The sequence below is a fragment of the Myotis lucifugus genome, unplaced genomic scaffold (assembly GCF_000147115.1).
Source record: "Myotis lucifugus unplaced genomic scaffold, Myoluc2.0 scaffold_23, whole genome shotgun sequence".
NCBI classification, from domain to species: Eukaryota; Metazoa; Chordata; class Mammalia; order Chiroptera; family Vespertilionidae; genus Myotis; species Myotis lucifugus.
The window spans coordinates 585,531-606,286 of NW_005871071.1; the positions used below are offsets into that span (position 1 = coordinate 585,531).

General features: G+C 47.8%; 1 protein-coding gene across 1 annotated transcript in view; it reads right to left on the bottom strand.

Moving 5' to 3' along the window:
• Positions 1-20,532, bottom strand: part of LIPC (lipase C, hepatic type) — a 115,572-nt gene extending 95,040 nt beyond the window's left edge. The window contains exons 1-2 of the mRNA XM_023751591.1: positions 20,436-20,532; positions 20,092-20,250 (exon numbers count right to left, since the gene is read on the bottom strand). Coding sequence (XP_023607359.1) covers positions 20,092-20,176 — 85 coding nt within the window. The 5' untranslated portion in view covers positions 20,177-20,250; positions 20,436-20,532. The remainder of the gene's footprint in view (positions 1-20,091; positions 20,251-20,435) is intronic.
• Positions 20,533-20,756: the final 224 nt, after the last annotated feature.

Sequence of the window (20,756 nt, forward strand, 5' to 3'; positions counted from 1 at the left end):
AGAGGCTGCATGACCTACAAAGGGAAAATACTTACTCACTGGCTCTTTATAGAGAAGTTTTGCTGATCTTTTCTCTTACACAGTCAACAAAACAATAAATCAACTCCTGATTAATTTTATTTATTCATCCATTTATTTACCATGTAAAATAAATTTCCACGTGTGAATACAATCATCATGGCTGCTATTATGCTACCGGGATGATGTTACTAATGGGAGTTGGGAAGACATGCACTTTAGTTCATCATTAGATAGTATTTCCACCATAAGTGACAATAATCTTAAAAATAGATATAACCATAAAATGTAGTAAAATAATTAGGAGCAGAGGAGTTTTGAACGTTTAATACTTTGTTTTTAACATTATTTTAATTGTAAGGTTTTATCATTTAATTTTTAAATAACGGCTGTACTTAACAATCGGCTTGCAAACTCCTTGAAAATTTAACAATGGCTCTGTCAAGGGTGAGGGCTTTGATCTTTGCTGGGGAAATGTGATCCCCAGGCCTGGGGGAAATTCTGCCCAGGACTCGGGCATGTGAGCATCTCATGCTGGTCATAAGCCTTTACTTAAAGAAAGAAGCCTCTTGTGTATGGCGGGGGTGCCAACCTCATCTGCTGATTAGAAAATTGCCATGCACTCTGGCCACTATCGAAAGCACAACCACGAGCCTCCACCCACCATGCGAGGAAATGAGTCATTCTGGGCAGAGCCATCTAGATGGCCCAGATGGCGCCCTGACCTCGTCTGACCTGGGCTGGGTGTTCTATGGGGCTGGAGCACAGGGTCTGCCAGCCAGCCAGTCCTGGAGCTCGGGCCCAGCTTCCGGCTCTGAAAGTACTAACTTTTATATCCCCCGAAGGGGCTAGCTGACTGAAGCCAACTCAAGGTTCTCTGGGGTCAGGTGGCTTTGGCCTGGGAAGACAAGGGGCAGGACCCATGATCCGAACGAGTTGGTGTTTTCTCTAAGGAAATCCCATGCCCTACCCTCCTCGTCACCTGCTCCGTAGTCTTGGATACAAGGTGTTTTCCTGGCTAGTTGCTATGCTTGCCCAGGGCTGCTGTAAGACAAGTGTTGCTGAGGCCTCTGCATGAAACAGCAGGGAGAGAACAGGTGTCCAGGAGCTGCAGGTTCCTTTGCCACCATTACCACTAGGCTGTGTGACCTTGAGCTTGTGACTTAACCCCTCTGAGCCTATTTCCTTGCAGGTTAAACGCCTCCCAGGATCATTGTGCGGTCAACTGAGATAATCGATATAAACACATGTTGCAAAAAGAGGACAAGTGAACAGGACTGGCACTAGACCCTGTGCTGGAAACATCAGGTGCGAAGTAGCCTATGTTCTCTAATGAGAGCTGTCAGCACACGGGGCCAGATGCCTCCAACTCCTGGCTCGCAAGGAAGTGGGCCCAGTTACCACCACACCCTCCCCTGCGCCATGCAGGAAGCAAGTGGGAGAAGGGAGGTGGAGTGAGTGGGCAAAGAATTTACTCAGCCCTTCCCATGTGACTCTCGTCTGGAGGTCACGTTGGGGGCATCTGTCAGAATCACTGCGGAGACACAGGGTGAGGGTGCCTGCAGGAGGCAGCAACTGACGTGTTTTAGGCGGATGCTGGCTGAGATGTTGAGATCCCATCCTCTGGGACATTGTCATCTATTTAGGGGCCAGCACCTGGCCAAGCAGAGTCCTTTCCCGAGTGTGTGCCAGAGGTATGTGATAGGTATCATAGTCTCTCTGGAATCTTAAGCTCTAAGGTCCAAGAACATCTGGGACTCCCAAGTGCCGTCATGAAGGGAGGGCAAGAGAGGAAGAGAAAGAGAGAAGGGCGGGTGAAAAGGGAGGGGAGAGAGAGAGAATTGAGAGATGGTGACTATTAGAGGCACAGATCCAGGGTGCCGGAAGCCTGTATTTTGACATCCCTGTTATGTGAGAAGTAAATTCCCCTTTTGGTTTCAGTTCGTTAGAGTTGGATTTCTGTCCTTGAGACGGAAAGCCTCAGCTAATACCATCAATGGGTAGTCTCCCTGACCTTTTCTCCAGTTCTAATGTGTTGATTTGCCTCCATCCCCTCTGTGCTCCAACGTGTGAGAATCAGGGCCTTTGCTCTGGGGAGGCCCACCTCCAGGTAGTGCGTTCGGAGTGACTTGCCGAGCCCACGGGGCTTTGATGGGGAGGCTCGGGCAGTCCAGCTTCAGAACACAATGACTTCCCAGCACATTTCCTGGGGCAACTGCAGCCTTATGACTTATAATGGGAGGTCCCTGACGCAAAGAAAAAGCTATCATCTGCCTCCAATGACCTTCTGGTGTTCACATGGACTGTGCCCGTTCCTTACCCTGGGCCCGGTTTCACTGCAAATCCTGACTACCACAGGGGACATCTTTTGGCAACCATTGTGTGGGAGCCAGCACCACGACGCTGTTATAAACACTGGAGTCTCCTTACAACTGTCACCCAGTAAAGTTATCAAAACGTCTCAGCAGCCAGACCATGACCTTGGTAATCTAGGTATCACAGGCCCCTGATGGATGGGCTGGGTGGCCCAGGCCCATTAGCACTTCAGGCATTTCCAAAATAGAGCCAACTTTAGAGCTTATTAATGGAAACTGACCTCTAACTAAACATTTTATTTAAAAAGACTGCAATCATACATCGCCTAGCAAAAGATAAATAAAAGTCCCCCTTTAGATGGTGCCCGCCATCGCCAGCAGCCGCACCTCTCCCTCCCGTGGCCTCCCACACTTCCCACTCATTGCCTGCGTCTCTCGTAAGACTTCCCACTCTCATTCTAAGGCAGTCCTTCAGGTGGGCCCAGAACCAGCATCAGTGTTAGCATCACCTGGGACTGCATTAGAAATGCAAATTCCTGGGCTCTAGAGTCAAGAAGTCTGGAGTGCGGTCCGGAAATCTGTGTTTTATCAAATCCTCCTGGTGATTCTGATGCAGGCTCAGGTCTGAGAACCACTGTCAGGACCACTGACCTAAGTGATTCAGCTCCCGCCAGCAACACAAAGGCCAGAAGTGTTCAAGGGGAGCCCACCTGCAGCTCCGCAAGCCAGCGCCTTAGTGGTCTCCACTCTGGCCCCAGATTGTGTATTAGCGGCTTCAGCCCATAGAACTGGGCGATTTGCTGCTAAGTCTCTCGGTCTTGTCACCCTGGGCACCTGGACTGAGGACAGACTGGCTCCTCTCGTCCCAGAGTCTCAAAGACCCCAGAGTATCTGAGGTGGGGCGGGGGGGGGGGGGGCGGGCGGGGCACGGGGTGAGGCTGACAGCACCAGACAACACGAAATAAAGTGGAATAAGAAGTCTCTAAGGGAAGAAACAAATGCACTTAAAAGCCCATTCCTCCCACTCACCAGCATAGATTATGAAGCCACATTTATCTTTCAAAGTAAATAGCAATCAGTCCTGACAAGCCAGGAGACTTTCAAATAATGGCCAACATGTGCTGATATCGACAGTGACCCATAAATCTTAATTTCTTTGGGAGAAAGGGTTGGTCGGCATTTTCATTCCAAACCCTCGAATGAGAAGGAGTGAGTCTGACCTCTGCTGTGGGTCGGAGTGGAGCATCCTTGGAAACGCAACCGGTGAACACGGAGTTAAGCACTAATGGATGGCCTCCAACACGCTTCACAGCATTCCATTACCCAGCGGGGGGCACGGCGGCTGAGGCACACGCAGCTGAGCCTGCGGGGAGCAGCCGTCTAGGACGGACAACGGGCCCTGGTTACTGCTCCCTCCCCGGCCTGACTACCCGCTTCCACCTCCACCACGCACTGCCCCTCTCGTGGGCTCTGGAGCCTGCCACGCCCTTTCCCGAGGGTCCTTTTGCTTCTCTCCTCAGCAGTTTTCTCATCATATGAGCGTGGCCAGGCCTGAGCCTGGTCTTTGTCCTCCTGGGGAGTCAAGGGGCCTTTCTCTGACTTGTCAGTTTGTTGTGTCTGAGAGTGAGACTAACTGGCTCCTCCTCCCCATTCTGACATTTAAAAAGGCATTTTAGTTACCATTTATTTATTACTTGCTGGACATTGCTAAGTGTTTTTACATACATTATTTCATTTACTCCTTACTAACTGTGTGGCTTTGGGCTTGTCACTTGACCTCTGTAAGCCTCAGTTTCCTCATCTATAAAATGGGCTCACTCATAGCACTCACCGCCTGGGTTGCTGGGGGTTAAAGTGAAATATTCCAGGGGAGCCCTGGCACTTGGGGAAGCTGCCCTGTAGCCCTGCCCACACCCCCCCCCCCCCATGCTTAGTGAGGTGCTCACCACCATGTTCCTGGGCCATTCTGCTCAACACCTTCCGTCTCCTTCGGGTCTCCTCCCTGGGGGTGGGGGAGGGCACTCCTATTGCCTTTGCAGCCCCAGCCCTGAGCACCCCCAGCCCCGGGGCAGATATGTGTCCTATAAATATGTGTGAAGTAGGGACGGAAATGAGGCAGACTACTTATGGTCCTGAGCTAAGAATCTGGGGCGGCAGGACCCCAAGTGGTAATATAACCACGAGGCTTTCACCTGGCTTGAGCAGAAACTAAGAGAGAGCTTAGAAACCTTTGGTCCAGAGGGAAGGACTTAAAGAGCTCCCCATTCTGAGTCCAGGTGAGGGTGTGACTTACTCCAAGTCATAGTCATTTGGTGACAAAGTTCAGGCTGTAATTCATGGCTACGGTTTGCTAGTGTGGTCAGTGTTTGAGCCACCACCTTAGAAAATATATTACCTGAGCCTTGGCTGGTTTGGCTCAGTGAATAGAGCATCGGCCTGAGGACAGAAAGGTCCCGGGTTACATTCCAGGCAAGGGCACATGCTCGGGGTTGCAGGCTCAATCTCCAGTTGGGGGCGTGCAGGAGGCAGCAATCAATGATTCTCTCTCATCATTGATGTTTCTATCTCTCTTTCCCTCACTCTTCCTCTCGAGAATCAATAAAAATATATTTAAAAGAAAGAAGAAAGAAAAGATATTACCTGAAACAGGCAGAAGACCTAGGGAAGGCAGCCTTATGCAGCCTGCTGGGTCGTAATTCCTCTCTCTGAGATTATTTGAACCGCCCGTCTGGTACCACTCGACCACCTTCCCCCCTCCTCCCCTGACTGTCCCGTCCAGGGCTCTCCCTGCTCTTCCGCCATCAAGTCCAAGGGCCTGATGAAGAATGCATCTAGACCAGGTGTTAGAAAGGTGTGTGGGGGCAAATACAGGCCTTGGAGTCAAATAGCCCTCAATTCAGAACTCACTGCAACCAGTTTAGATAGATAGTTAGGTGTGCATGCCCCTGTTTCCTTATGGTAAAATGAGATGAACAGCATACACTTTATAGGTCATAGGTTGTTGTAAGAATTAAGCAGACTTAAGCAAAATGCTAGACACAGCAATTAGGCATATCAAACTGGATTTGGGGCAAAGGGCTGTGTCTCATTTGCCTGCATATTTATTATTATTATTTTTTAAATGATGATTTATCGGTTTCAGAGAGGAAGGGAGAGGGAGATAGAAACATCAATGATGAGAGAGAATCATTGTTTGGCTGCCTCCTGTATGCCCCACACTGGGATGGAGCCCACAACCTGGGCATGTGCCCTGACCAGGAATCGAACTGTGACCTCTGGGTTCATAGGCCGACACTCAACCACTGAGCCACACCAGCCGGGCCTGCCTGCATATTTCTTCCCATTTTCTTGTCCCTGCAGTGCTAGCACCCTGCCTTATGCGCAGTAGTAGGTACTCATTACTAGTTCACTGCATAAGAGAGGAGTAATTTTGGGTTCTTTAGAACTTTGCTTCTCAAAGTGAGGTTTGGGGACCAGCTGCACTGGCCTGGCCTGGACGCTTGTTAGAAATGCAAGATCTCGGCTCCTGTCCCAGATGAACTGAAACAGCACACTTCTTTGCTGAGCTCCCCAGGTGATGTGCATGCACATTAAAGTCTGAGAAGCTCTGCTTTAGGAAGCCTCGGAGCTGGGGAGGCTTAAAACTCCTATTAAGGCAGTGAGCATTGTGGGGGATTTATAGGCAAGAAAACAACACGAGCATGCTATACATCTCCTCTTCCCACTCGTGCTGGTCTGGAAGTAGTTTCCTGGTTCCATGGAAACCCAAAGGACTCAGAATCACTTCTGCAAGATCCATAAAGGGAATTGAGCCAGCTTCGATGCGTGGCGGTGCGTGTGTGTTTTCCAGAGCAGACTGTGTGGAGAGCATTTCTCCCCGGCAAATCGCAGACGTCGAGAGCAGCCTTTACTGGGGAGCCCCAGGTGACCTCAGTGTCCTGTGGTTTTAGAGGGGGAAGTTGGGCAGGACCTGAGCAGGTTCTCTCGGACCTCTGGGATGTTTAATATGGTCTCCAGCAGAGGTGTGGAATTTGCCAGATGAAATGACTTAGAACTCATCGACTTAAAAAAAAAAGGTGCATGTCACAGCCCTTTGGTGAAGAGGCAGATATTCAATGGTAATTTGCCACCTGCCTACTCCATGCCAGGCCTGTGTGCGTCCTGGGGACACAGATAAGACTCACCCTGCCCTTGAAGTCCTCATGGTCTTGTGGGGAGAGAGTGTGCTGGCAGATAATTAAAGAGCAATGAGCCAAGAGGTATGGACAAGGGGTCCCCAAGGGACCCGGGATCGTGGGCTCATATATATGAGAGAAAGACAGGAGTGAGGTGCATGCACAGTCAGGTGTCATATATCAACCTTTTGGTCAATGACAGGCCGCATATATGATACTGGTCCCATAGGATTGTAATGGAGCTGAAAAATTCCTATTACCTAGTGACACTGTAACTGTCATAGGGTTGTAGCATACTACTCATATTACAACACAACTCATTGTGTTGATGCTGATGTAAATAAACCTACCATGCTAGCAGTTGTATAAAAGTACAGCTCATACAGTTATGTACAGTTAATAATACTTAATAATGATAGCAAATGACAATGTTACCAGTTCATGTATTTACTATACTCTTTTCGTTATTTTATTTATTTTTATTTTAAATATATTTTATTGATTTTTTTACAGAAAGGAAGGGAGAGGGACAGAGAATCAGAAACATCAATTAGAGAGAAACATTGATCAGCTGCCTCCTGCACACTGCCTACTGGGGATGTGCCCGCAACCAAGGTACATGCCCTTGACCGGAATCGAATTTGGGACCCTTCAGTCCCCAGGCCAACGCTCTATCCACTGAGCTAAACCGATCAGGGCTCGTTATTTTAGAGTGTACTCTTCCTACTTATAAAAAAGTGTTTGCTGTAAAACAGTATGCCATGCTACACTAGCAGCAGCCTCATATATCTCCTGTTTACTACGTCTCTCGATTGCATCATTTTCTCTTGTGCTTGATCTACCCTCCTACTGTTTTTCTATGTAAGTGGTAGCCTAGGAGCAATAGGCTACACCATATAGCCCAGGTGTGCAGTAGGCTGTACCATCCAGGTTTGTGTAAGTGCACTCTCTAATGATCCCACAATGACGAAATCGCCTAATGACACATTTCTCAGAACTTAGACTCATTGTCATCAAGCAGTGCATGATTGTATTCATATATTCATACATAATAGAGACAGAGAGAGACAGAAGTCAAATGGTTCTGCAACACACATGCATACAGACATGCATATACTAGTATAGAGATAACGCAAATATAATAACATGTTAACAATTATTGAATCTATCTGGAGGGAATATGACAATGCATTGTACCATCCTTTCAACTTTTTCTGTACTTGGACACTTTTGTAATAAAAAGTGGGGAAAACATCGGGAGTACTACATGAACCAGGTGAGCGTTACAACGGTAGGATGACTTGGTAAATAGTAAATGCTTACAAATGTTTGTGTCATGGCCAGCGATGCCTAGTTGCAAAGTGCTTCCACATATATGAGCCCCATTCACGCTCAGAACAACCCTGTGGGGGCCTCTGGCAGTCACCCCATTCACTAGTGGAGGCTTGGAGACCTCGGTGGTTTGCCAAAGGCCACCCGCTGGTAAGTGGTGCAGCCGGGACTGAGACCCAAGTTTTTAGACTCCAAACCCAGTTCTCTTTTGTCACCCAGAGCCTCCCTCAGGAGTCGTGGTGTAACCCCTGCCTGTGCCAGGAACCGAGAGCCCAGACATGCAAAGGAGCGCTGGTGTTTCTCCACCCACTCATGCTCATCCTTGGGCACCAGCCATCATCGCCTCCTCTTTTTGGGCTCTGCTAGGGGTGAAGGAAAAGACGGCAGCTACCGAGGGCACTTTCTCAGGGGCTGAAGTTAGGGTGAGCCTAGGCAATGGCCTTGTTAAAGACAGCTTGTGTGGGAAGATTGCCTCTCAAGGCCAGAGAGAGCTTTGTGTGGCTCACCCGGAGCAACTGGCGCCCAGCCAGAGGGCGTTTTATCACTTACCCACAACATGAGCCAGATAAATGGCTCCTTCTTGGTCTCCTGCCCATCATTGCTTGCACTGCCAGAAAGTCTTAATCTTGCTGTTGCAAGGGGCTGAGTCCCTCCACCACCAGTTGCCAGCAGGCTCCTGCACCCCCACAGCAAAGGCCCCTGTTTGGACTGGTTCAGAGCGTGTAGACTTACTACTCACTTTCCAATCTCATGTATATTTATAAGCCTCTTTTTCTAATTCTGAAGCCCCTGAGGAGTTGCTGAAGCTCAAAGAGAACAAAAATATATCTGTGGTGTCCCCAGGCCTGGCCTAGTAACCGGGTCAGAACAGGGCCTTCAAAGTCTTTGCTGGAAGTTATGGGCAAAATTTGTCTCCCACCCATTCCCATGTCGAAGTCTTAACCCTCAGTATGTCAGAATGTGACTGTCATTGGACAGGCTCTTGAAAGAGGTAATTATGGTTAAATGAGGTCATTGAGGTGGGCCCTAGTCCCATATGACTGGTGTCCTTATAAAAGGAGATTAGGTACTATCCTACCTAATAAAGAGGGAATATGCTAATTGACCCTCATGCCGTCACAAAGATGACAGCACCCACAGCCAATAAGGAGGGAATATGTTAATTGACTGCCACACCCTCAAAGATGGCAGTGCCCACAGCCACAAGATGGCGGTGCCCTGTCCCCTTAGCCCCGCTGGGGTGGCAGGCCTTGCCGCGTACCTGCCTCTGGAGTTCCCCAGTCTCCTCAGCCCCCCAGCCACCCAGGGCTGGCCCGAGGCACAGGCAAGCCCTGGATGGTGGTTTCCCAGCTGCCCAGGGCTGCCTGAGGCTCAGGTAACCAGGACCCACCGAGGCTTGCACTGCCGGCAGTGGCAGCAGCAGAGGTGTGATGGGGGTGTCACCTTCCCCTGATCACTGGGTCGCCTCCCATCCCTGAGGGCTCTCAGACTGTGAGAGGGGGCAGGCCAGGCTGAGGGAGCTAGTGCAGCTATAAAAAAGAGGGATCTCTTACCCTTTGGAACAGCATGGATGGACCTGGAGACTATTATGCTAAGTGAAATAAGCCAGTCAAAGAAAGACAAATGTCACATGATCTCACTTATTTGTGGAATCTAATGAACAAAATGAATTGACCAACAAAGTTAGACCTGAAGCAGGGAGGCATGCAACAGAATGATGTACCTTGATGTGGGGGTGGAGGGACTAGAAGAGATAAAATCAAAGAACTTATATGCTTATATGCATAGCCCAGGGACATGGGAAATAGTGTGGTAAAGACCTGGAGGGTGGGGGTTGGGTAGGGGCTGGAAGGAGGGGGATAATGCTATCAACAATATAAAAACACAACAACAACAAAACCCAGTGCTGCTGGCAGTCAGACCATGATGTCCCCAAGGGAACATAGACAATGCCCACAGCGTACAAACAACAGGCCACAAAGACTCTCCACATCCGTGTTTGCAACAAGGTAGAGGGGAGGCCCCTCGGAGACCAAAAACGGGAGAGACTGCTGCGCCCGCGCCAACGCTGGCTCCAGCCCCGCTGACGTCTTCCTGCCTGCTGGATTGTTATGGATTAAACCAAGCAAGAACGAGTTGATAATAATCAATTAATGAAACGTGAATTAATTAACTAAATTATGAAGAGACCTGATGATTGAATTGCTCACCCCCTCCCTCTGATAGACTCCAATCCAGAACTGTCCCTGCTTCCCAGCCCTTCCTCAGTCTCCGCAGCACAGCCCAAACCTTCTAAGAAGCCCCTCTAACCCTTGGTGCTGGGACCTCCTGGGTTTCTCCGAGTGTCCTCCTTGCCGCTGTGAGCTAAACAAATCTAACTTCCGTTTGACTCTGAGTGTGTTCCTGGTGGTCTTGGTTGGTGAACTCTCACATCTGTAAAATGGTCACAATAATACCTGCCGCCTAGCCTTTCACAGGGAGGTTGTGAGAAGCAAGGGGTGTCATGCTGGTAGGAAGGAGATTTTAGAGCTGAAACAGCTACAGGTCTGTAAGTTGGTATGACATGGAATTTCCAAATGGTTCTCTTTTCAGACCTAGAATAAGGTACTTTTTAAATGGAAGGTTCCTGTTTAAGCATCATCTGTTCTGTGTTTCTGCCTCAGTTTCCTGAGATTTGCTCATGACTGGGCCTGTCTGGCAGGAAGAGCAGGAAGAACGAGTGTCTGCGGGTGGCAGCCAGGTGAGGCTGTGGGTGCCGGCCAGGTGAGGTTGCAGAGCTGGTGACGTTTGAGCGTGGGTGCTGGCCAGGTGAGGTTGCAGAGCTGGTGACGTTTGAGCCCCACCTCCGCCTTTTCCTGGTGATGATATTGTCTTCTATCAGAGGGTGGCTGGGGAGTCAGCCAGGCCAGGAGATAAAGCCGTCTACCTAGCAAGAGACCCGCTGCTCCTGAATGAGGTTCCAAACTCCTTAGCATGGCCTCTGAGGCCCTTGCCTCCAGCCACTTCTCTTTTTGTGCCGCACCCCTGGGCCACAGCAAACGTCTCAGGGATTCCCAATTTTATGAGCCGTGTTTCAAGCTTTAAAAACTGATTCATGCTTTTCCTCTGCTCGAACTTCTGCTCCTTCAAGACTCAAATCCAATATCACCTCCTCTAGGAAGGCTTCTCAGCCAGCCTCTCCTGCCTCAGGGCCTTGGGATGTCTTGTACCTAGTTGTGCATTTATCACATTGTGTTGAAATTATGCCACTCCCAAGTTGTAACACACACACACACACACACACACACACACACACACACACAGCTATAGGGGGCCGGAGACCCCATCAGTTGGGTAGCTCCTTGATGAATGGAAGCGAGCTTTTTCATTTTTGTATCCTCAGGGATACATGTTGTGGGCCTGGTACATAGTAGGTAATTAATAAATGCTGTAATTTGCTGCTGCTGATCTTGTTTCAGCATAAAGCACGATATAGTTTTCACTACTTTGTCTTCTCTTGGGACCAGGAAGCGGGAACATTTGTCACTGGAAAGTTTTTCGAAATCATAGAAAGGCCACTCCTAGTCAAGTGAGACTCACAGGCCCTGCCCAGCTCTGTGCAATGCCCAGCTCATAGGAAAAGAATTTTCTTGATCCTATCTTCAGACTGCCAAGGAGTGGTTCAGTGTGGATGGTTAATTAGCTATTGCAACTAGTATTTTTCCAACAATTACAGCTTGGGAATTTTTCCATTTCAAGAACCACTTTATTTTCAGCATGATGATATTTTATTTTATGATATTTTATTGTACATTGTCACAAATATCTCAGGGTTTTATATTATTTGGGATTTGGCTACCCCCGAGGGAGGTCAATATCCAGGACCAACAGATGTTGATATTTTGCCTCTTCCCCAAGGAGAGGCAGGCATGAAGCCAGGGTTGCCCTGGAAGCTTGCATTGCTTCTGTGGGAAGAGCCCCAAGTTCAAGTCCTGTTCAAGTTTTGCCATTAACTCTCTATTTTGCTGTTTTAGTGGTTCTCAAGGTGTGGTCTTCATACTTCCAGCAGCACTTGGGAACTTGTTAGAAATGTGAATTCCCAGGTCCACCCAGGCCCACTGATTTAAAAATTCTGCAGATGGGGCCCAGAAATCTTATTTTAATAAAATTTATTTAAAAAATTTAATAAAATGTGTTTATTTTACAAATAAATAAGATTTAATAAAACCTCATTTGAATAAGTTTTTGATACACACTAAAGTTCAAGAACTTCTGATCTAATCAAATCCCTTGGTTATATCATTTTGACGTAAATTTATTTTTAACTATTCAGGTCGTTAAAGCAAATATACTATAGACATACTTTAACATTACATAAAGTTTGGAGGAGATAAAAGTTCAGATATAAACTCAACTGAGGTATGAGCATTTTTTGTACATTTTCTTCTAGTATTTTTTTCTCAAACACACGTATTTTGAGAGTTGTAATCACAGGACCCCCACAATTAGGCATACTGCTTTTGATCCACTTAGCACTGGAACAGAAATACGACTCAGTGTTGCCACTTTTCTATCTTCATAAGAACTATTTTCAATGACCCCACAACCCTTCACCAGGCCCCCGAATGTGAACCTGTGTATGTGGAAGTGAAAATGCTGTGGACAGACAAGGAGGCCTCCCCTCGATGGATTTGATTGCCTCCTGTTTACTTCTCCCCACCACCAGCCTCCCAAGCCCACTGTGAAAAATGAAACTATGAGTGTTTCTCGGAATAGAGTCATGAACAGAGAGGAAAAGGAAGTCAGCCAACAGTCCTGAGTTTTCCAGAGTCTTCCAGAAGCCTGGATTCTCCCAAACCTGAAATCCTCTCCTAAAACCTTGAAGCAGCCGGGAGGGCAATGTGCTGCCTAGTGGCTATGTCTAAGAATTACACCTCCTCTTGAGAAGCAAGGCTGGCACCCTGAACCTCCAGGGCGGGAGCAACTGGAGGGTGGGCCCCAGGCACCGCTGCCCGCCTTACCATAGCAACCCCACTCCCCGGCAGGCCCGGCTGGGCTCTGACCCATTGTTCTGGTTTTCACATATGGACTGAAGTCTGGCCATGACCCCCAGCCTGCTTGGCAGAGGCCCAGATGTCCTGCCTGCCCCTGGCCAGCCCGTCCTTAATGGGCTGAACCCCAATCTGGGGCTGAGAGTGCTCCATTCTGAAATGGGTACCCTCCTTGGACCAGCATACAGCCACCTTCCTGGCGATGAGAACTGCTGTGCCCTGCCTGTGTGGAGCCCATGGATGCCAGGGACACCCTAGCTGAGGTCAGGGTGGTCACATCCCCTTGGAGAATGTACCTGAGACTGCTCAGTCCTGTCTTGTGAATTAGACCTCAAACCCCAAGCGTCTGGCCCAGCTCCTACTCCCTCCCCCTCTCCTTGCTGACTTGCCTGCGAAGACCCAGCATGCCTTGCAGCATTGTGCCCACTGGTGTGGAAAACAGGGCAGAGAGAAGGCAGAGTGGGGATCTTTGTACTGGACAGATGACTTTTGGCTGGGCCACTCGGCGATTCATGTGTTCGGGTCAGTTTACAGGCTCAATTCCTTCAACAATCAGCCCTCTCAGTTACTCTGAAAAATGGGCTATTCACCTGGCCCAGAATGAAAGAGTATGGGTGTAAGTCCTGGGTCCCTGTGTAGGACAAGCAGGTGGAAAACTGGCTGCTGTCCTCTCACTCTGGCTTGTTCTCTTCGGGGGTGACACCCTCAGGAGGCTCCAGACCCGCCCAGCGTAGGGCCAGGGCGTCCAGCAGAGGGCAGATAGGACTTGGCTGGAATGAATGCTGGGCTGGCCTTCTGTTGATCCCAGCTCCCTGTACACCCCCAGGGGAATGAGCACCTCTGGATGCCCCTGGGTATTACTCATGAACGAAGGCCGGTCAGGGATTGGCAGGCCCTCTGGGGAGTGATTCGGGCCTGGCTGTGCCTGTGAGGGGGGTGGAGTTGCCAGGTCTTAAGGGACAGGGCCTGGTCTCTTTCCCAGGGGTCCTCTAGGGACAAATCTAGGGCCAACTTAATTGCAGATAATCAGGGTCTCTTTTTTTTTAATTTAAATTTTTTCTTTTACATTTAAAAACTTAACAGAACATATACTTAAAACTATATTTCTTTAAATATACTTTGAATTCCTAGCAATATGTAGGTATAGGATTTTTTTTTTAGTCATGATTCAATATGTAGTTTATTTAGTCCTTTTTTTGCCCCCACCTTATCACATATAAAATTTCCTCATACTCATTTCTAAAGCTACAAGCCCCATTGTTATTTAACTTTTTCAAGGTCCCAGGTCCCTCTGATAATTGTCCAAAAGTTTTGACCTCTCTCCCTCACTCAAACATACACCCAGGAGGTGCCATCCCAGGAGGCATTGAGACTCCCTCAGACTCATCCCTGCGCTGGGTTAGGATCCCCAGCGTTAAATTGTGAGTGTTGCCCTAGCTGGATTGGCTCAGTGGACAGAGTGTCAGCCTGTGGACTGAAGGGTCCTGAGTTTGATTTAGGTCAAGGGCACATTCCTAGGTTGCGGGCTCCATCCCCAAAACTACTTGGAACTTTTAGTGGTCAGTGTTTGAAACAATGCTTGTTTAAAAGACTTAGTAACTAGCTGGCCCCTCCACTCTTGGCAGTTTATTGTTGAGCATTCAAATTGCTCCCAGTGTCGTAGTTGTGAGCCTATGTTTTGTTAATATCTTCCTCCTCCCCCCAACACCTCCCCCCTCCCCTTCTTTTTTTCTTATTCCCAGAGGCCTATTTTGGGAAGGTGCTTGGGCTTGAAAAACTTATGCACTTTATTGGCTCTGTACCTTTGCTTAGGAAAGACTCGCTCTCTTTAGTTCAGATTCCATCCTGCAAGACCCTGCTCAAATGCTGCCTCCTCCCAGAAGCCTTCCTCCCACCCACACTTGGAAGTAAACTCCTCTGTATCCCTACCTGCTCTTTGTCTAAGTACCATAGTACATATACTCGGTGGCTGGGGATCAACAGACATTATTTCTCAGAGTTCTGGAGGCTGGAAGTCCGAGATCAGGGTGCCAGCATGGTCAGGTTCTGTGATGACTCTCTTCTGGGGCCCCTTTTATAAGAGTGCTAATGCCATTCACGAGGGCTCCACCCTCATGACCAAATTACCTGCCAAAGGGTCTACCTCCTAATACCATCGTTTTGGGGGTTAGGATTTCAATATGTAAATTTTGGGGGACACAATCACTTAGTGCATTGCACTCCTCTCTAGTGATACTCAACACATTCCATATTCTAGTTGAGAAAATTTTATATTCACATCTTATCTCCTTTATTAGACTCAGTGGTATACTGCATGTATTTGAGAATGGATCATTTTAATACCCCTCTGCTCTATACGACAAAATTATTTTCAGTAATACTCATGCAAAAATCATTAAGTATCACTATTTTCTTGATTTGTTCTTTAGTTTTAGAGCAATGAACACTTTTAAAAAGAAGAATACATTTCAATTTTAAAGATACTCAAATGCATTAAAAGCACCTCCTGTAAGAACTAAATTTTTACTTACCAAACCAAGTATTACACCTCACAGTTTGCTGTAAAATCTGTTTTACTGTTTTAAATGTTAAACACACAGACTCTAAGCGTCACATCGGATAACAGAATTGAAGTTCTCGATTCTGTTTCTTTGTCTTTACAATCGCTGTGCTATCATTTTCCACTTTGTTTAAACGCAGGAACACGCAGTCAGGACCAGAGAGTGGAGGCAGGAGATGACCTGGGTGAGCTGGGAGGACTCTGAGCCGCTCCACCCGGCCTCTTGCAATGAGCACACGTCACCAAATCTGTGTCAGAGGTCAACTGCTTACCTGGGAGTTCTCTATATTAATGGTGACGGAGAACATCATATTTATTAAAGGATAAGAAAATGTGCTCATTTGAAGTTTACATATAGATTAATTAATAAAACTCAACAGTAACCGGAGCAGTTGTTTATAATGTTGACCAAAACAACTATTTTGGAGGGGAGCAGCTTTCTTCCTATCACTGACATCAGTTAGATCTGTGATCATGAAAGGAAGATCAACTTTAGTAAGTTCTATGATTGCATGTACATTCTTTATGGATGGTGGTCCCCCTTGTTGCCGGTTTTTGGGGCAGGTGGCTCCCATCTTCACCCCCCGATTGGACACTGAGCCCCGGAGGGCAGGGGCGGCTGCGCACTCACGTGAGCACCGAGGTTCTGAGTGTGGGCGAGACCCCAGTGCGTCTCTGAGGATGTCCTCCCTTTTCCTACCTATGGGGCTGATTTCACTCATGCACGTCAAAGCAACACGTCACAACAGATTGGATACAGAAACGGATGGAAGAATTTAGCTGTCTTCCATTAAGCCAGACATTCAAGAAATTTCTTGGTAAAAAATATCATTCTTTTGATTCACTTTGTTATTGTCCGGAAAATACAAGTTATTTCTCATAACATCATGTTATACAGGTTAATGTGATTAATTTGTTATTTTTAAAAGCATTAAAATGTAAAAATGTCTCCGTTTTAGTCTCTCTTATGGTGAATATTGATAGCCTAGTCCAGTGATGGCGAACCTATGACACGGGTGTCAGAGGTGACAAGGGAACTCATTTTTTTGGTTGATTTTTCTTTGTTAAATGGCATTTAAATATATAAAATAAATATCAAAAATATAAGTCTTTGTTTTACTATGGTTGCAAATAGCAAAAAATTTCTATATGTGACACGGCACCAGAGTTAAGTTAGGGTTTTTCAAAATGCTGACACGCCGAGCTCAAAAGGTTCACCATCACTGGCCTAGTCCATATAAAGAAGCTCTCTGGAGTTCTAAATAGTTCTTACGGATGTAATGGTGCCCAGAGACCAGAAAGTCTGAGAACCGATCCACACTGCCAGCCTTGCATGTGGCAGATGCTTGCGCATGCCTGTTAATCAAATGGGCGACTGAGTAAATGGGCTTCAGCTGCTTCTAGGATTTGAAGCTGCAGTTGGAATTGCAGGGAGGGGCAGCCACCTGCAGGCAGTGGGGGTGAGTAGCTGGAAGGTGGGGGCTGTGGGGACGTAGAAGCAGCTTCCATTTGAGGCAGTGATGGCAACACCAGTGGGCTGGGCCTGGGCCTGAGGATGAGGGTCCTAGTAGCTCTGTGTCCTGGGGGCTTCAGGAGGTTCCCCACATCCTGTGGCCCTTAGTGCTGGCAGGCAGGAAAGACTGTCCGAACCTGCCTCCGGGGAGAGGGATTGAGCAGAATGGTTTCCTAGGGACCCTGGCAGTCACATCACTGGGTGTGAGCACAATAGAGAGAGAGGCCTGCAGCCTGGATCAGACAGAATAACCCAGGGGTGGGCAAACTTTTTGACTCGAGGGCCACAATGGGTTCTTAAACTGGACCGGAGGGCCGGAACAAAAGCATGGATGGAGTGTTTGTGTGAACTAATATAAATTCAAAGTAAACATCATTACATAAAAGGGTACGGTCTTTTTTTTTTTTTTTTAGTTTTATTCATTTCAAACCGGCCGGATCCGGCCTGCGGGCCGTAGTTTGCCCACGGCTGGATTAACCTCTAGATGCCTCTCCCTGCTCTGCCCAACGGCCATGGGCCACGCTGCTCCACTGCTGGCTTAGGTGACCGCGCGGTGGGGGTGGAGTAGACATTTGTGCAGCTTTGGCTGCATTAGTAGGTCCATTAGTAACGTCATTAATAATAAATGGAGGAGTGGGGTTATAGGGTCCTCCAGGGAGTTCTTTCTGGCCCATGACTAGTGACAGTTGAAGCTTGGTGTGGACCAGGGTTTCGCTACCTTGGCACCAAAGACATTTTACCTGGATAATTTGTCGTTGTGGGGCTGTGGTGTACATGGCAGGATGTTTAGCAGCATCCCTGGCCTCTCGTCTCTACATGACGATAGCACTCTCTCCCCAGGTGTGACAACCAAAGTTGTCTGTGGACATTGCCCAGTGTCCCCTGGGGGTGGCTTTGCCACCATAATAGATCCTCATTGACAAGGGATGCTTGCTCCCCAGCAGTACCCAAGAAGGTACACACCAGCCTCATGCACGCAGATCTGGCTCTCTCCTCACAGACAGAATTCTGCCAAGAGAGTCTGCTCTCAAGGGAACAAGAGGCCTCCTGACTCCAGTTAGCAGGAGGGGTCCTGCTAACTGTGGCCACTGCCCTCAACTTTTATTTTATTTTAATTTAAAAAATATTTTTATTCATTACAGAGAAGAAGGGGGAGGGAACAAGATAGAAACATCAATGACGAGAGAGAATCATTGGTGGGCTGCCTCCACACTGGAGCTCGAGGTCACAACCCGGGCATATGCCCTGGCTGGGAATTGAACTGTGACCTCCTGGTTCATAGGTCAATGCTCAACCACTGAGACACACTGGCCGGGCTCCCTCAGCTTTTAGACAAACCAGGTCCCGGAAAAGCAGCAGCTGACCAGCTTGGGCTTTGTTGAGAGTGACGTGTGGACAGAACCCTGCAGCCCGGGGAGGCAGACCTGCCCTTCCCCCTCCACCTCGGACACTGACGGCTTCCAGCCCCCATGTCTCCTCTGAAAATCGACAGCAGAATAGACAGACGGAGAGTGGGGTTTCACACCATGGAATGCAACAGCGCCAGAGGAACGAGTCACCAGCACACACACAGCTGCAGGGACGAAGGTCACCAACATAATGTTGGTGAAAGAAACCAGAAGCAAAAGAGCACATACTGTATGCGCCCATCAACAAAAAGTTCCACAAAAGGCAAAATAATCTATGTGAAGGCTCCAGGGCTGCACAGGAGAGGCTTCTGGGATGCGGATTTGGATTGCGAAAATGTATTAAGCACTTTATGACATAGGCACTTTCCTATATGTGGGTGTCATCCTATATAATAAAAGCCCAGCGACTGAATGGCAGAACGACCCGAACAACCATGGTCCCTCGCCCCAGCTGGCCCTGCCCCCCAGCGTCCCTCCCCCGAATCAGGGGCCTCCATCAGAGTGGGCTGGCTGGACACCACCAGTGCACGAATTCATGCATCGGGCTTCTAGTACTTTAATAAACAGCAAACAAACAAAACAACATTCCAAACCAAAGTTCAGGACAGCCCCTTCAGCAAAACCCTGCAAACCCAGGGAATAAAGATCATCAGCAATTTGGCCTGCATGGCTCTAAATGATTACTATCATTTTAGAACATGGCTTTGTAAATTGGATGTGTATGCAAAATAATTAGCATTAGTGGCTGGCACATGAAATGCTCAGTGGACAGTAATAAGTAATATTAATATTAAGTTATCAACTGACCTAGGGTTCAGAATCATAATTAAATACAAAGAACAGCCCTATTTCTTAAAGGAGAAATAAGGGTTCTGGAATTTTCAGGTACATTCTGGTTAGTAAATTCCTGATTCTCCGTGTTTTTTGGAGCCTCCTTCCAGCATAGTCTTTGAGGAAAGAAAACATCTAAGCCTCTACCTTAGCATTACCAGTCTCTCACCAGTAACCAGCACAAAAACAAAGTCCCACAGGCCAGGCTTATCTGGCCACATTGTTCGATTTGCTTCGAATCTATCGTTTATTGATCCTGTGCACTGTTCAGCCAGGAACCTGGGACCCACTTGATCAAGCATTTGGATCCCTTTGGCCATCAGTCTAGTTTGTGAATTCACAGACCAGACAGGCATGATTGCTGGTGGATTCCCCAGACTCAGAGTAAAACCTGGGCAGGAACAATGAAGTCTAGAGAATGTGCAATGGTATCTGTGCGTTAGACCTGACTGGAAGCAGGACTCTACACATTCCTTTCTTGTCTGAGAGAGCTCGTGCTGAGACCACCTCAGCAAGATGGAGCATTTCCCTGCATGCTGTGCTTCCCAATTGCAAATCAGATGCCGAATGAACGCTCAGAAGGATCTGGAATTCTTTCGGATTGTTCTCCGCGAGAGATGACCCTTTCCGAACCAGATGAGCAAGAGACTTCACTGCCAGCTGCAAGTGCGTTTACAAGACGTCTACTCCCTGTGGTTTCCTAAAATGCCGTGGTTACAAGGAAACGACATGTCCCTGTGACCTGTCATGCCACTAACAGAACGACCTGTCATGCCACGAACAGAACCGCCGGGTATGCTTTGCAGCCAGCTCTGTCCCACACAGTCAAGAACACGTGGACACTTTGTGACATACATTTAAAAAAAAATAAATCCATGCCCATCTCCAGAGAAAAGGCAGGCTCTTACCTAGTTCAAGGCTTTGTCCATGGGCACTTGATTGGATAAAGATGCTCAAAAGCAAGAAAATGGAGACACACAGGGAACTTTCCATTTCTCCTGAATCGCCCGGGGTCGAGGTCTTCGTGCTAATTTCTGAAGCTAAAGAGACCAGATTGCCTATTGATACTTTGTTAGGAAAGGCTGCCCGTTAATAATTAACCTTTAAACACATTATCTAGTGTTCAGACATTCCTTGCTACCCCCAACCCCAAATCTAAGTATATTTAATACAAAAAAAAGGTTGATTTACAAAAGTGTTTTTTTTATCCTGATACGTGTTAAAAATAAAACATCTTGCCACGCACTCTTACCTTCTTAGGCCAAGGCCACAGTTCCAAACTAATCAATGTAAGGTTAATGTGTGCGTTGGGAAACCCTGTCAGAGGTCAGGGCAGGTGACGGTTGCCCAAGTTCCCCGACAGGACTGCAAAGGGGTTGCAGGCTCATGGCAGTGATGTTTTAAATTGCAGGTTAAGCCCGAAGAAAAAGCAAAGGGCTCTGCTATGCGGAGAGCTCCCAGAGGATCTGTGTTTGGTTGAGTTGAGCAAACTCGCTGGTGCCTGTGGCCAGAGCGGTGGGGCAATGTTTCTAAAACTGAAAGGGACAGGAAACCTCTAACCTCAGTGTACGAA